The 15,103-nt window shown below is 47.2% G+C and overlaps 1 protein-coding gene, 1 long non-coding RNA gene and 2 other non-coding genes across 8 annotated transcripts; 3 read left to right on the top strand and 1 right to left on the bottom strand.

Moving 5' to 3' along the window:
* Positions 1 to 943: 943 nt before the first annotated feature.
* On the bottom strand, positions 944 to 2,048 carry LOC117863766 (uncharacterized). The gene is made up of 2 exons (XR_004642295.2): positions 1,295 to 2,048; positions 944 to 1,174 (listed from the first exon to the last, which is right to left on the bottom strand). It is a non-coding gene; the product is annotated as an uncharacterized lncRNA (long non-coding RNA).
* Positions 2,049 to 2,337: 289 nt separating this feature from the next.
* Positions 2,338 to 8,442, top strand: LOC117863765 (uncharacterized). Of its 5 annotated transcripts, none has more exons than XM_072294872.1 (4): positions 2,338 to 3,157; positions 4,589 to 6,182; positions 7,179 to 7,294; positions 7,984 to 8,442. In XM_072294872.1, the coding sequence occupies exon 2, from the start codon at positions 4,606 to 4,608 to the stop codon at positions 5,371 to 5,373; it is 768 nt and encodes a 255-aa protein (XP_072150973.1). In that variant the 5' UTR covers positions 2,338 to 3,157; positions 4,589 to 4,605; the 3' UTR covers positions 5,374 to 6,182; positions 7,179 to 7,294; positions 7,984 to 8,442. The 5 variants fall into 5 exon arrangements, with proteins under 5 accessions (XP_072150973.1, XP_072150974.1, XP_072150972.1 ...); XM_072294873.1 differs by having other exon boundaries at positions 7,167 to 7,294; XM_072294871.1 differs by having other exon boundaries at positions 6,274 to 7,294.
* LOC117866023 (small nucleolar RNA snoR103) lies at positions 6,632 to 6,738 on the top strand. Its single transcript, XR_004642723.1, has one exon. It is a non-coding gene; the product is annotated as a small nucleolar RNA snoR103 (small nucleolar RNA).
* On the top strand, positions 7,329 to 7,437 carry LOC117866021 (small nucleolar RNA snoR103). The gene has a single exon (XR_004642721.1). It is a non-coding gene; the product is annotated as a small nucleolar RNA snoR103 (small nucleolar RNA).
* Positions 8,443 to 15,103: the final 6,661 nt, after the last annotated feature.

Below are 15,103 nucleotides of genomic sequence, written 5' to 3'. Positions count from 1 at the left end.
CGCTCGGACTGCAACCCCAGGTCAGGCTGAACTACCTGCTAAGTTTAAGCATATAAATAAGCGGACAAGCAGGGCGCAGACCCTTTGCACCACCGTGCCGTTGCACGGCCGGAGCCAGTCATGGCCGAGCACCCCGTACGCCTCTTCGTGCCCCGGGAGGAGAAAAGTAGCTCAAATCAAATTAAGCTCTTTCCTTAGGCTTTTATTAGCAAGAACCAGACTTGGACCTTAATTCCATTATGCCCCCTTCTGTCTTCTCACTCCCACCATCCCACGCACCTCGGTGCGTCTCGCCGCCGGGTGATCTCTAGATTATCTCACCGCCAACGACGATTAAGCTCGCCGCTACCCAGATTCGTAGTCGGCCACCATGCTAGGTCCACCACCGACCCAAACAGCCCAACCAGACCCAAAACCCAACAACAACCACCGCCGTGTTCTCCTCTTCCTGGCGCCGCCACTTCTCGCGGTCGCCGTCACCCTCCTCTTGGGTGTGTCCACCAACCCTCTACCCCGCCGCTTCCTCCGCCTTCTCCTCGGTCCTAAGCCCTCCGTTCTCCACCCAGCAGCGCCTCGTCCCACGGTCGACCTCTCCCTCAATGCGGGACGCCCACCATGTGTTCTATGGAGGACCCTATTCACCTCCGGTGACGGGTACTGCTCTAAGGCCTGGTCCTACGTCGCCGCGTTTGACGCGCACGCTGACGCCTGGGTGGGCAAGAACTTCACACTATCCATCGCCTACCATGACGACCTCACGCTCGCCATCGCCTACCATGACGATCTCGAGTCGCCGGACTTCTGTTTTGAAGAAAGGAGAAGCTTTTTCCCCTTTACCCCCTCACTTCCCTCCTTTTTCCACTCGAGCTTCCCTTCTCTTCAGAATTTAAACTACGAGTTGATTACTTAAAAAGTAACTTTTTTGCAAAATGATCATGACAGCAAAAAAAAAAGGAAACCTTACATCCTTTAATATTATAATTAAGGTAGAGATTATTTTAAAATATAGAGATAGCAACTATTCTAAATACCACCGTAGGCATTGTAGTTCTTTGTTTCCACATTGAGGTGCCCTTTGGTAGGCTCATGAACTGCTTATCATGAAGTCCTACCAAACGGTGATATTCAAAACGGCTTCTGTCGAAAAGCCGAAGAAGCCGCCCTCGTTTTTCATCTGTGCGCACGGAAGCAAAAAAAATGGCTCACTCCGGCTTCTCCTCCTTCCATGGAAAGTAAAAGACGCCTGTGCCCTTGCTTTTCGCGAAAATTGCAAGCGATTGCCACTGGGGCTTACCGGCGGCGGACGACGTAGCTGCACGGGCGGAGCAGCGCCGGGCGCTGAGCTGACCGGTGGTAGGGTGGAGCACGGCGGGATGGCACGGCCGCACCGGCGCATCGGCGGCGACGCGGGGAGGAAGGGCCGTAGGGGCGTCGGGCACTCAGTCGCTAGGAGGAAGGAGAGGAAGGGGTGCCGGGTGCTCGGTGGAGGAGAGGGAGGCCGGGGAAGCAGGGGCGCCGAGCCGGAGGAGCGGGTCGGGGAGGTAGGGCCGGAGGAGCTGGGGGGGCGACGGCCATAGTGATGAGATGCGAGGGGCGGCATTTTGCGGGAGCAGTGGAAAGGAAGTTAAGGATGGATGGAAACAGAAATAAGAAAGGGAAGAAAACAGAAATAAAGGGAAAAAAGAAAATTAAAAGAGGGAGAAAGAAGTTAAAAGAAGAAAAAAAAAGAAAGATAAGGTTACTTTGAACATTTGACATATTATTTCCAACTAAGAAGAAGCTATTTTATCAAATATTTTTCCAACAACACAGAGAAAAAAAAATCACTTTACCAATGAAGTCAGAGCCAAAACTATTTTCGTAAGAAACGGAGTCGTTTGGCACGGAGTCTGAGTCTTACATAGTTGCATCATAAGTAATACCATCCCACTAAGGATTACGTATCCCTGAAACCAAATTTATTAGCGAAGTTCACTCAAAACATTTTCAAAACATCTTCAGCAGATTCCCTTCCTTCTTTCCTTTTTTGAACCATAAAAAAAATTTAGGGAGAAAAATCTCGTCCAGATTTCGTTTCACCTTTATTTTATCTGAATCCCTTTATCCCTCTTCTCTTTGCAAAGGGGATTTCCCACCTCTCTCTCTTTCCTTCTCCCTTTCTTCTCATTCTCTCCTAGCCACACGATCTCCAACCCCGCGCTAGTTCTTGATCGCAGGATCTTCAACGCGGCGCCGCCCATCCGTACGCCGCTCCTCCGACCTCGCTGGCCCGCGTGTGAGCCGGTCAACCCCGCCCGCTGGGGCAGCCGCCGTCGGGTGTGCATGCCGGTGAGAGCGGTCGCCGGGCGCAAGTTTGCCCGCGCGTGAGTCGGACAGCCGGTCAACGCCGCCCACCGGGGCCGCCGTCGCCGGGTGCGAGACTGCCCGCACGCGAGCCGATGAGCACGGCCGCCGGGGCTGCTGCCGCCGGGCGCGAGTCCGCCCGCTCGCGAGCCGGCGCTGCCCACCCCTGCCCTTGCTCAGATGGCCTGCTCGGCCATGGCTGCACAGCGCCGCAGGAGGCCGTCGCGGCTGCTAGTCAAGCACCGGCGCAGGAGAAGGGAGAAGGAAGTGAGAAAGGGAGAGAGGAAGAAGAAAGCATTTTACCCATTGACATGAGGGTACCATGTGTCAGGAGAGAAGAAAGGGGAAAGGGGATCCGCTGCAGCACCTCTCCCAAAAATCTGAAATTGTGAAAGGGAATTCCCGGTAGAGTGATCAAAGGGAAGATCAATATGCTCTAACCCCACCCCCCCCCCCCCCCCCCCCCCCAATTTTTTGGCCCAAAAACAAGATTTCCAGCCTTCAAAGTCCATCCATCCGACTAGGGCAAGCAGCAGAGCACACAGGCCGACAGCGACCGTCTCTGTTCGTGAATCGCTGGCGCGAGACTGCTCCTGCGCGAGGGGGGTGGGGGATCCCGCCGCCCGCCGCCGCCTGGTGCTCCACCCGCCACCGCCTGGAGCTGTTGCCCCTAGCCCGCTGCCTCCTGGTGCTGTCGCCTGCCTGCGCCTGGTGCTCCTCCTGGCCACGCGCGCGGCTGCGCCGGCTGGAATGAGGTAGCCACCGCCGGGCGCCGGCGGCCGGCACAGGCGCCACTGCGCCACCCGCCTCTCAGGTGTTTATCTTCAATCTTCTCCCTAATCTCCCGAGCCTCTCAGTTTCCATTCAATTCAATACATTAATTGAAATTTGGTACTGCAATTTCATATTTGCAATTGGTAGTAAAAAATGAAGAGGACTAATAAACATGTATTCAAGCATCTTTACCAATTTGGACCCTTTATGGCACGCTTGCTATTACACTATATCATGTCATTTATGCGGCACTTTTGGTCACTAAATCTTGGCCCTAGTCTTGAACAAAAGCTGGGTCTGCCACTGCATATTGATGTGTAATTTTCTCAATTTGAAAATTAGCCAGTATATATTTTGTCCACGTTGATGTTTATCCTTTTTATAAAATTATTTTAAAATCTATAGATAGCAACTATTCTAAATACCACCGTAGGCATCGTTATTCTTTATTTCTACATTGAGTCGTGGTCGAATCATAAGTAATACCATCCCACTAAGGATTGTGTGTCCCTGAAACCAAATTTGTTAAAATTAACATCATGCCAAATCAGTATTGAGCATTTTGTCCATAAACTCTCTCCAAAATGGCCATCCCAGCCGCCAGGCGCTTACCATCATGTGCGCGAGCTCGAGTTCCAGCGCAGCGGCGTCCGCGATCGCGATGGCATCTTGTAGGCAGCTAGGCCCCATCCAGGCGTCTCGGTCTCGAGGTCCTTCTAGGGGATAGGATTGGGGGAAGCCTGGCCCTCCGCCGCCACCGCTGCTGCTGCCGCTGGCTAGTACGGAGTATTTTTTTTTAACCCTTTCCAGATCTGTGGGGATGAAGATTGCAGGAAGAGGGCCGAGAATGCCCAGGTCGCGGTGCTTATTGGGGACAAAGAGCTCGATCTATGCTGAAGCTCGCAGGCAAGGAGAGGCCCTAGTTTCGTGGTGCAAGCTTTGTTCCTATGGGGGCGATTATAGGTTCTTGTAGCAGTAGAACTGTGATGTTTCCACCTTCTAGGCATTGGTCTCCCATCGATTGCTCCATCATTTGGATCTCTTTCATTGGCTTAACTCGCCCGCTGTTTTTAGAGCGGACTTGGCACCTTATCTGTTAACTACATCTCCATGTAGCTATTTGATATACCAATTGTTGTTACTTTCATCGTGTGTATTTACTTTTCTTTAAGCAGCATAGAATCCAAGCCGTGTAGTTCACTTATATGGTTGTAGGGATGTTCAGAACTTCCATCTTGATCATAATCTTGCTTAGGATGTTCAACCATAATCTCAATTCACTCAAGCCATGTTTCAATATGAGCTGTTTGTGTTGTTCTGGGCCAAACTGGCTTGGCCGCTTTCCAAAATTGGCTTAGCTGGTTTTGGACAGAACAGCACAAAGAATTCTATCCCGTGCAAAATCTTGCTCCATATTGAATCTTTCTGTTCCTAGGAATTCTTACATCTGTCATACACTCTTGTTACTCAGGAAGGGGCTCAGATTTGATGGGAGGAAAAGAATTGGCCAAGAAAAGAAAGGCAGACAAAACGGCCATGGCTTCTTCTCAAGGTGGCTCAAGGAGAGCTACAGCAGGCAGCGAGCGCACACTAAGACCCCGCAGAAACAAAAGGGCAGCGAGCAAAGATGCTGATGAGATTGTGAGTGAAGAGGAGAGGAATGAGTCAAGTGATGATCAAGAGAGTGATGAAAACTTCTATGTTTCTCATCGTGATGCTTATGCAGCAGAGGCAGACAGTAATGATGATGAGGAAGAAGAGGGAATTGAGGATGAGGAGGAGAATTTGGATGAGGATGTGAGAGCACCTGCTGGTGTCATCATGACCAAGGCCCATGTTGTGACTATTGCACAGTACATTGATTGGAACACACTGGAGGAGTATAATGATCCTATTCTTAATGAAATTGTCAGTATGTGCAAGCAAAGGAAGATATATGATCTCATGGGGTATAAGCATGATTGGAACACTGAGATCATTGCACAGTTCTTTGCTACTCTCTACTTTGGTGATGCAGGATGTGACAGGGTGATGTATTGGAGGACCGAGGGGTGCTTGTATAGTGTCACATACACAAAATTTGCTGAGACCTTTGGCTATGGAAAGGCAGATGCTAGACGTCCCAAGATTCATAGGAAGAGTTCTATGCCGGCGAGTGAGTTGAAGTTCATGTATCCCAAGGATCACACCGGTGATTATGGCAAGGTTAAGGGTCTGTATTCCTACTATTCCACTCTTAACCGTATGTTTAGGTAGACCCTAACACCTAGAGATGATAACAACACAGACATATCTTTCTATGCTAAGGATTTGCTTGCTAGAGATGAGGCCCGGTGGGGAAAGCTTTTGTGTTGCTGATTTTCTTTGGGAGGAGATCAAGGATATTTCTGAGAGTCTCATCAAGGCTTGTGGTTATGGTCCTTACATCATGGGACTCATTGAGAAGGTGGTTGGCAGGAGTTTTCCTACGGACATGGTGCATAAGCCTCTCAAGATTTTACCTACGAAGAAGCCCATTGTTCCCTCATCTGGTAGATATGATGAGCAGGAGGATGAGCAGCAGGATGCAGCACAGCAGCATGATCAGCAGCCACATGCACCACAGCCCTCTCAGCGGGACATGCACAGTAGACAGCCGAGTGAACCTTCTTCTCGCTCCCATGGAAAGCCTCCTCCCGTAAGGTGGCTTTTCAACCTTTTCATCGGCATGTGCAAGATTCAGCGTGACATACATGTTGAGTTGAGGCAGCAGAGGATTAATAGCAAGAAGGGGAGAGATGCAATCAAGAAGATGCATGCTGCCATGAACCTCGAGACACCTCCTCCTATCTCTCCTGAGCATGTTGAGCCCGAGATACCTCCACTTGAGACCATGTTGATAGGGTTTCAGCAGGCCGGATACTATGAGCAGTATGAGCACATCTTTGCTCCTGGGAGCAGCAGCCAGCAGGGCATGGATGCATGTGGATCTTCTTTGGCACCTATCCACCTCCTCCACCGCTAGAGGGTTCTTCAGGAGATGCCTATGTAGCATACTATGGCTTCACTCTTTGGTCCTACTAGTGGTATGTCTCATGGCCTTTTCACTTCCTTTGACGCATGCACTTTGCTCTCCACAATATATGACGTCAATGCTTCTTTGACTTGGATGAGAAGGATTGGGATGGGACGCGTGGCAGTGACTGACAGCGATGGACACCATTCTCCTACTAGTGGAAGGACATTAACAAAACAAACATAAAATTGAAGTTGGTTATTAAGTAAGCTGAAAGCTAAGGGACCACCACACATTAACTCACAAGAGATTAGTGAGAACTTAGTAGAACCTAGCAGGAAACATTTCTTCATTCTTAATTACCAGTTTGAACAGTTTATTTCACTCTAAGTTTACAGGTAACCTCATGCTGCTGGTATGATTATATAACAAGCATGCTCTGCGGAGTAAAATTATAACTTACATATGGTATTGTTACACTTCCAGCTCCTAAATTACAATGTCCTAATTCTTGGTAGGCCGCATGAGTTGCGTCCTGCTGTAAATATGGACAAACAGTAAAGTTGATGAAATTTAAGTGAGCACTATGTCAGTCATTGATGCTCATAAAAGGCCATCACACATAGATTTCAGGTACTAGAAGGATATGCTAGAATATGCGGGCATCCGTAGAGGCTAGTTTGGTAGCTAATGTGCATAGACAGTATTGCATGTAATTGCAAGCTAATCTTCTACTCATCTACTGTTTTTACCCGCAAATTTTGCAATAATTCTTGGCATTGCATGTTGCTATAATGTTACTAGGCTTTATATTCCCTAGTAATATCACCATTATTAATGACTTTTATATTTGATACTAGTTTTTCCCTTTTGTTGGTGGCTCACGTACCGACGTACGGTTTCATCTTAGCCTACCCAGGTTGCCTGTGACTAAAATGCTTTGTTGTCGTCTCGTAAATATGCTATGTATATTGCTCTTGTAGTATTGATCATTATCGCAGAACAATTTGTTAACTTACCACTGAACCACCTTTATTAACCACAACTCCACAAGCCCTTATTGCAGCTGAAGGTTTTTTTTTTTGGGCAACAACAATTAAGAAGCTTTTCAGTGGCTTGTAACATCAGAAAGGAAACCATGAGCTTCTGGTAAAAGATGCACTGTTCGAGGCTTCGAGCGGGGTACGTAATATGCAATGTCCTAATTCTTGGCAGGCTGCATGAGTTGCATCCTTCTGTAAAAATGGACAAACAATAAAATTGATGGAATTTAGGTGAGCAACATGTGAATTATATCTATGCTCACAAAGGACCATCGCACACAAACTCGAGTACTAGACTAGAAACAAGGATATGGCATAACATGTGGGCTGAAGTGGATGAGTGGCTAGTTTGGTAGGCCATCTGCATAGAAACGCAAGCAGATATTCTACGGCCTTTTCCTATTCAATGCCCTAATTCTTGGTGCCTCTGTGTGAAGTGCATGTTCCTGTAAATATATGGACTAATGAACACAAACAAATCGATTGAAACTCAGTGTAGTGTTCTCTTTGTTCCAATTTCTTGGCTCATAAAGGAACTGTCAAGTAGTTTGCTGGTTGTTTTCAAATTCGTAATTTTAATGCCTTGAGCTGATTCAGAATGATATAAGAGATCTATCATGAACATGTGGCAATCCCTTGCTCGATGTCTTTTTCTAGTCTTAACAAAGAGCTGTTGTGCATTTCTTTAATGGTCACATATACTCTTTGTGCCTTTGATTCTTTTTACTCATGTAGCCCTGGTAAAAGAGGTGCTTAAAGTGTATCCCATGTATAAGCACCGGTTTAACTGAAGCTATTTTGTGCTGAAAATGTTGTCGCTGCATGCAGGGTTCCCCGTGTTGTTCCACAAGGCTGCAAGTTAATAAAGCTGCCGTGTCGCCCTTTGGCCCTTGCATGCTCCTCCCGTCTAGTTTCACGGTCCCAAGGCTGAAGACCCAACTCCTCCCTAATCTGAAACCACTGGCAGCTGTAGTTTGATATGATGACATGCGCAATTGTTCGTTTGAACACCCCTTGCTCTGGCAGTATTTAGGTTAGGCTATGCTTATCGTTTGCTGCTCGCACTCATGACAGCAACTCCAAGCGGTGATGGATGAACGATTGACAATATTTTTAGCATATCTATTTGTTTTTACTGCCTCTTCATGAGATCGCTTGCAACAAATTTAATTGTTAATGCTGTATTGGTGTGCCAATGAATGGTTTTATCTGTGTTATTTATGTAAAGCTTATCAGTTGCTGCTTGAATGCAAAGTGGTGCTGGATGGACGATTGCATTGTTTGTAACATAGTTCTTGTGAGAGTGTTTGCGACAGGTGTGTTGGTTCTGTGCCAATGAATGATTTTTATGTGCGTTGTTTGTTTATTATTAAGTCCCTGCTGTTAGAAGAGCCTAATTCAGATAGGTTGTTTTTGATTGGTATACGAATGGATGGATACTGAAGAGTGACTCTGAGTTCGTAGTGGTATGAATAGATTAGAAATTTCGAAATTGTTGCTTTCAGGCTTTCTTTCTCGTAACATATATGATTTTTTCCCCGAAAATGTGTAACATGAATTGAAGCTCCAACCGCTGATTTGAGAGTTCTTGTGGTTTTGTTTCTAATCTGATTTTTTGTATCTTGAAAGATTGTGAAATTTATGTTCATCACGTAGTTAATTCATCAAATTTTATGTCCCAAGTTCCTTGTTGCGGCACAAGAAGCAGAAGGCTTTCGTTTAGAATCCTTCTGGCCAAGGCTTGACGGATATCAACCAATCACTGTTTTCAATCCCTTCCTGCGGCTGCACATCAAATTACAACGCACGGCTAAGGCATTGCGTAATCAAGAATTGGCAATAACAAGCTGTTGTTGTGTGCGGCTAAGCAGCTCATCTGGATACTGGACGTGGTACAGGAGCACAGGCAGCTCAGCCAATCGGAAATAAATCTGAAACGTGATCTGAAAGCCAGATACTTGGGACTAACTGCAGTAGAGAAGCTGAGAGCAAGGCAGCAGTCAAGAATTTGTAATGTCAAAGCAGCAGAAGCAAACGCTAAATTGTTTTATCTGCAAGCAAATGGCAGGAGGAAAAATTTCATTCAGCACCTATTAACTGATGAAGGATTGCTGCATACTCATGCGGAAAAGGAAGCCAACACTTATAACCATTATAGTTCTCGCTTTGGGCAACCACCCAGCAGAGATATCACCATTGACTGGGATGCAATAAGTATTACAAGACAAAATCTCCATCATCTAGAAGAGGATTTCTCTGAAATCAATTATCCAGGAAATTGCTTCGGAGAAGGCGCCTTGCCCTGATCGGTTTATTGGGCTATTCTACAAGACAAGCTGGGAGGTGATAAAGAATGATCTGATGGCAGCAGTCAATTATTTCTTCAGTCAGCACGACCAGCATTTCAACCTGCTGAACAATGCTCATGTGGTTCTAATTCCGAAAAAAGGAGATGCCAAGTACATAGGTGACTTTAGGCCAATTAGCTTATCTCACAGTATAGCTAAGATTGTGTCAAAACTGTTGGCTAGCAGATTAGCAGGTAACCTGAACCAGATCATGTCCAGAGCACAAAGTGCCTTTATAAAGAGAAGAAGCATTCAAGATAATTTTCTATATACACAAAATATAATCAGAGAGTTACATAGAACTGGCAAGCCCACACTGTTCCTAAAGCTAGACATCGCTAAAGTTTTTAATTCAATAAGATGGGATTTTTTTATGGGAATTCTGGAGAAAATGGGCTTCCGATGTCGCTGGAGAGCTTGGGTAAGCATTCTGCTTGCTACAGCCTCATCGTCAGTTGTGCTGAACGGAGCAAGGGGAAGATGGTTCAAGCATAGTACGGGTCTGCATCAAGACAAACCAAGACGGCTTTGATGATGTACAGTGCATGGAATATACGGAAGGAAAGGAACCGCCGTATTTTTGAAAACAAGTCAATGGCAGCGGTGCAGGTGGTGCAAGAAATCAGATCAGAGATCAGGGTGCGACAGATGGCTTGTGGCACCCCCGAGTTCTCATGATTATTGTTTCTTATGTTGGGTATGAGACCATAACTGTTTATGTAATATTGGGAATGTAAGAACTCGCATGCTTTCTCCTCTTAAATGACGTAGCAGTGCTCCTACAAGTTTTTCAAAAAAAAATCTCCCTCCCGTCAATGACACGCGGGCCCCGCTTACCAGCACAGCAACTCCACAGCGCGCATGCCACGAATTTTTTTATATATTTTTTTATGATTTTGCAGAAATAAATACTCGAACCAAAAATTTGCAGAAATAGATCTATGTCGCCGTTTGAAACGGCGGTAGGTCCATTTGCGCCGTTTGGTTTGGCGGAAGGGAGCCTGCCGCGGTGGAGGGGGCCCTACTGCCATTTGAAATGGCGGAAGGGAGCCTAACGCCGTTTGAACTAGCGGAAGGGAGCCTACCGCCGTTTGAACTGGCGGTAGTTTCGCAGGTTATAGTTTAGCCAGGTTTAGCCGGGTCCAGGATGTTATAGCCGGTTGAAACGGCTATAACTTCCTATAGCCGTTTGAACCGGCTATAACTTTGTTTTAATTATTTTTTTCATTTTTTTATGATATTTTTGAAAGTAAAATATGTAGTTCCATTGCAATTTGTAACTTCATAATTTGAGAGAGGTAGAGCGATTGAACGAAATAATTGAAAATGATTTAACTCCCGTCCATTAGATACATAGCTGTTTCCAACGAGATTACAACGGATACAAATGAAATTCCTGCGGAACATATGAACAAAAATGACTCTAGGGTGAACAACTAATTATACATTGCAGTGGCATGTGCGACACGGATGCTATCCTAAACCAGTGTCGTTGCTAAACCCAACATGCCTTAGGTAATTGAAATAGCCGGGGAACGAGCCATGTCTACTTCCTAGTAGAACTGGCTCTGCAAGGACTGCGACGGCCCAGCTTCATAGTAGCCAGCACCCCTAGAGGATGGCGGAGAGGGGGGCCATCCCTTGTTGTGGTGGTAGGGGCACTTGCACCATGGATCTTTGCAAATCAAGTTATCTGCGATGTCAACTGCCCAAGGATTCGCGTCAACTTCAGACTGAAGATCCTTGACCTTACGCTACAGGTCAAAGATCTTGCACTTCCTTAGGTAATTGAAATAGCTGGGGAACGAGCCATGTCTACTTCCTAACTGGCTCTATGAGGACTGCGACGGCCCAGCTTCATAGTAGCCAGCACCCCTAGAGGATGACGGAGATGGGGGCCATCTCTATTGTGGTGGTAGGGGTACTTGCACCATGGATCTTTGCAAATCAAGTTATCTGCGATGTTAACCGCCTAAGGATTCGCGTCAACTTCGGACTGAAGATCCTTGACCTTACGCTACAGGTCAAAGATCTTGCATTTCAGGTAGTGTATGTACTCCTGGGTTAGCTCAGGAAGTGGTGGATCGACCCACTTGGCATAGCGACAATTACCTTCATCGAGATAGGTCTGAACGTGATGTTAGTTTGAAGGATGAGAAGCTTAGGAAGAGTAATGAAGTAATAACTTTACTCACCAACCCATACAGGCATCGAAAGAAACAACGACTTACATCACCGTAGCCGTCATAGAGCTGGACGGCATAAGCCACACTATGGTAACACATTGACCACGCATCCTGACGGTCGTCATAAGGCAGTTTGGAGGGGCGTAGTTAGCCTTGTCCTCCAGAGGGAACTCATCGAGGGGTGCCTCATACTCTGTTGGGCCAAAAAAATCTGGCCAAGTGATGGTTGGAATAAGAGCACCCTCTCCTCTTTCCCTCCTCCCACGACCTCTCTCTCTCTTGCGGATGCCGTAGTTCTTACCCGTGCTCAGTGGCGTCGAAGGATATGGGAGTTTTACTCGTGCTCAGTGGGCTGGAAGGATTTGGAAGAGGGGGGTTCTATATAAGGAGTGCTGAGATGAAGACGCGCTGCGGCCCCATGTGCTCAGCACGCCGTCGTGTTAAATCATCCTGAGAAATGGTACATATAACCTTTGCAGGTGCATGGACGTAGGTGTAAGTGTGGAGTCACATCCGGCCGAGAAGGCTTCACGTTCAGGGTCCTTGCAGTCTACAACGTAGCCTTTTCAGTGAGGGTTCAAGTCAAAAATCTATAATGTAGGCTTTTCAGTGAGGGTTCACATCAACGGTGTGTAGTGTAAGCTTTTCAGTAAGGGTTCATGTCAATAGTGTAGAGTGTAGGCTTTTCAGTGAGGGGTCACGTCGACAGTGGAAGCTACTGTTTCAATACTATAGTTACCGCATAGTAGTGTAATTGGAATAGTGTGGAATCTCAGTACTCGATAAAAGGAGATGAAATGTTGTAACAGTACAAGGAACAGTACAAGTAACAGTTCAATGGCATCCAAGGCGTCCAACATGACAAACCTAAAAGAGCACCTTTGCTAGGATAGAATGCCTTAGGTAATGTAAATCGGTGGAGGACAAGTAACGTTATACTGGGTGAAGCGGGGAAGTTTCCCCTTGCTCGATGTTTTGGAGGAAGATTCTGCCTCCTGCTGCTTCATCTTTTTCTGTCGTTCTTCTTCCTCGAGGAGCTGCGCTTGACGAGCTTCGAACTCTTCCTCCTGCCGTTTCAGTGTTGCCTCTCGCGCACCTAACTCCTCGCGCCGTCTCTGGAGTTGATCCACCTTGCCCTTCAGACGGATTTCTCGTTGGCGGACACGTCGTTCTTCCTCGAGCCGAACAGCACATGCCGTGTCTTGAGCTGCTTCCATCCTTCCATAGTATTGGGCTTTGGTCTCCAGCTGCCTTGGCCAAAGGGCGTCGATCCATTCCATTAATGTGCACGCCTGCATGTTCATTCTTTTGTAGTTAAAGGAACCGGTACATGTACAAAATGTATGTGAAATGTTTATGAACGGATGGACTCACCATGAAATTATCTTCATTGTCGGGGCACTTGAAGAACCTACACCCCCTCTTCCGCCTGGGTCTGTTATCCTCGCATACCTGCAACCACGCACGGAAGCCGCAGTGGCATTTGGGGAGCTCATTCCATGGTGGAACCCCATCTCGCTCTTGCCTCCACGGCATCATTTCTTGGAGGGAGATGCAACCTCACTGCAAATGGTGGATTCGGATTGGGTGGTGTTAGTAGTGGTTTTGAACGTTGGCTGAACATCTCATCTATAGAACACTACTGAGATGGTCCATGGACCATGTTCATAATGGCAAATGGAAAAGGACATGCATGGACATCATAGCATGTACCGGCCTAGCTATCAAAATGTATCCATCACACACTGCATAACATCGTAGCATGCACCGGCCTAGATAAAGTAGTCTGTAGATGAACACACATCGTACGCTATAGAATTGTACACATGATAGCTTGCACCGGCGTACAAAAGATAAAGGAGGTCCTACGCACTAAATGCGTCCTCGCTTGAAACGAGGCTCACCGCGACCACGACCACGCCTCGCTGCCCGCTGCGTAGCTCTAGTCTGGTACTGGTCGTACGTCAAGGGCTCCCGTGGGGCAACGTCGTGAGGCGGATGTACTGCTGCGGCCGCAGGTGGTGTCGCGAAAATCCTGGGTCCCGTCCTGTGTAGGAGCCTCCGGGGCGTCACTCAACTGCGAAGGACCGATCATGTCAGGGTTGGATCTGAGAAGATCGTCCACCCATGCATGGACTCTAGACCTCTATCCCTCCTCCTCGACGGAGTCCTCCGAAGCCCCTCCGCGGTCTGCGAGCCCTGTAATCGAACCAAGGAAATGGTATTGTTAGTTTTGTTGCATATTTAAAATGGAATAAAAAACATGTATTCATCACACACCGAAGTGGCGTAGCTCTATGCCCGGTGCAGCAGAAAATGACCCCGCTCCACTGTAAACTTCGTACATCTGCGGGGTTGTGTTAAGAAATTATTAGTTAGTATGGTGAATTGGACAACATTTCGTCAATGGTGTACGACAAAATAATGATCATGTACCTGTCGGGGTCACATACTGCAGAACAGTGGACGGGCCGGCGGGGGGATACCAACACGGTTGTGGTGCCGGTGGTTCCCAAGATGGCCCAGCCGCTGGTACCTAGGAGGGTGCATGTGCCTGTGGTGCAGTATAGGGGCTGGGGTACGGCGGACAAATGGGTGGCTGAGAGGACGTATCAGCCTGGTGAGTAGGAGTTAGAGAGGACGAACGGGGGTAGGCAGCCTGTGGTGGAAGCACGACATCCGTGTGATCACCACAGCAACTTACGGCCCTTAGGAACCTATTGTAGGCACCCAAGGCCGTCCTGTCAATCGGCATCCAACGGGTGTCAATCGACATCATCGAAAGCGGGGTACGTGCCCAAAACGTGCCCAGCCTCAAACCCCGTACGGCTAACATGAACGACCTATGAAGGCCGTCCAAGGTAGGGTCGAGCAACTCAGGGGTCTGGTACCCCTCTGGAACCTGGTGTCAATCGACCTATGAAGTACGCACCCGAAATAATAACTATGGCAAAACGTAAATGAAATAAAATAAACTACGTATGAGATATTGCAAAGGAATCATTAATGAAATAGTACACGATATGCAAATTTTACAATGTCTTACTACTACAACATAGATTACATATTATATTACATATATGAAGGTTCGGCTAAATTACAAGTACACAAACATACAACACAACTACTTGACAAACTTAAAACACAACGAGTTCACAAACATACAACACAACGACTTGACAAACTTAAAACAAAACGAGTTCACAAACATACAACACATGTATCACAGAAGCCCATCATTGTTGCTACGTGCACAACGACCCCGACCACGCACTGCAGCATTTCTGTCACCGCTTGATGGTCCTGCTTGGCTACTCCCACCTCCATATGTCGTTGCAGGGTAGTTCTTGTAGGTGTGATGGCTTCATGGCACTTGGAGCAGAGACGAACATCAGGACCTACTTCAGATTGATC

The sequence above is a fragment of the Setaria viridis genome, chromosome 7 (assembly GCF_005286985.2).
Source record: "Setaria viridis chromosome 7, Setaria_viridis_v4.0, whole genome shotgun sequence".
Lineage (NCBI taxonomy): Eukaryota > Viridiplantae > Streptophyta > Magnoliopsida > Poales > Poaceae > Setaria > Setaria viridis.
This window is presented reverse-complemented; position numbering and strand designations above follow the sequence as displayed.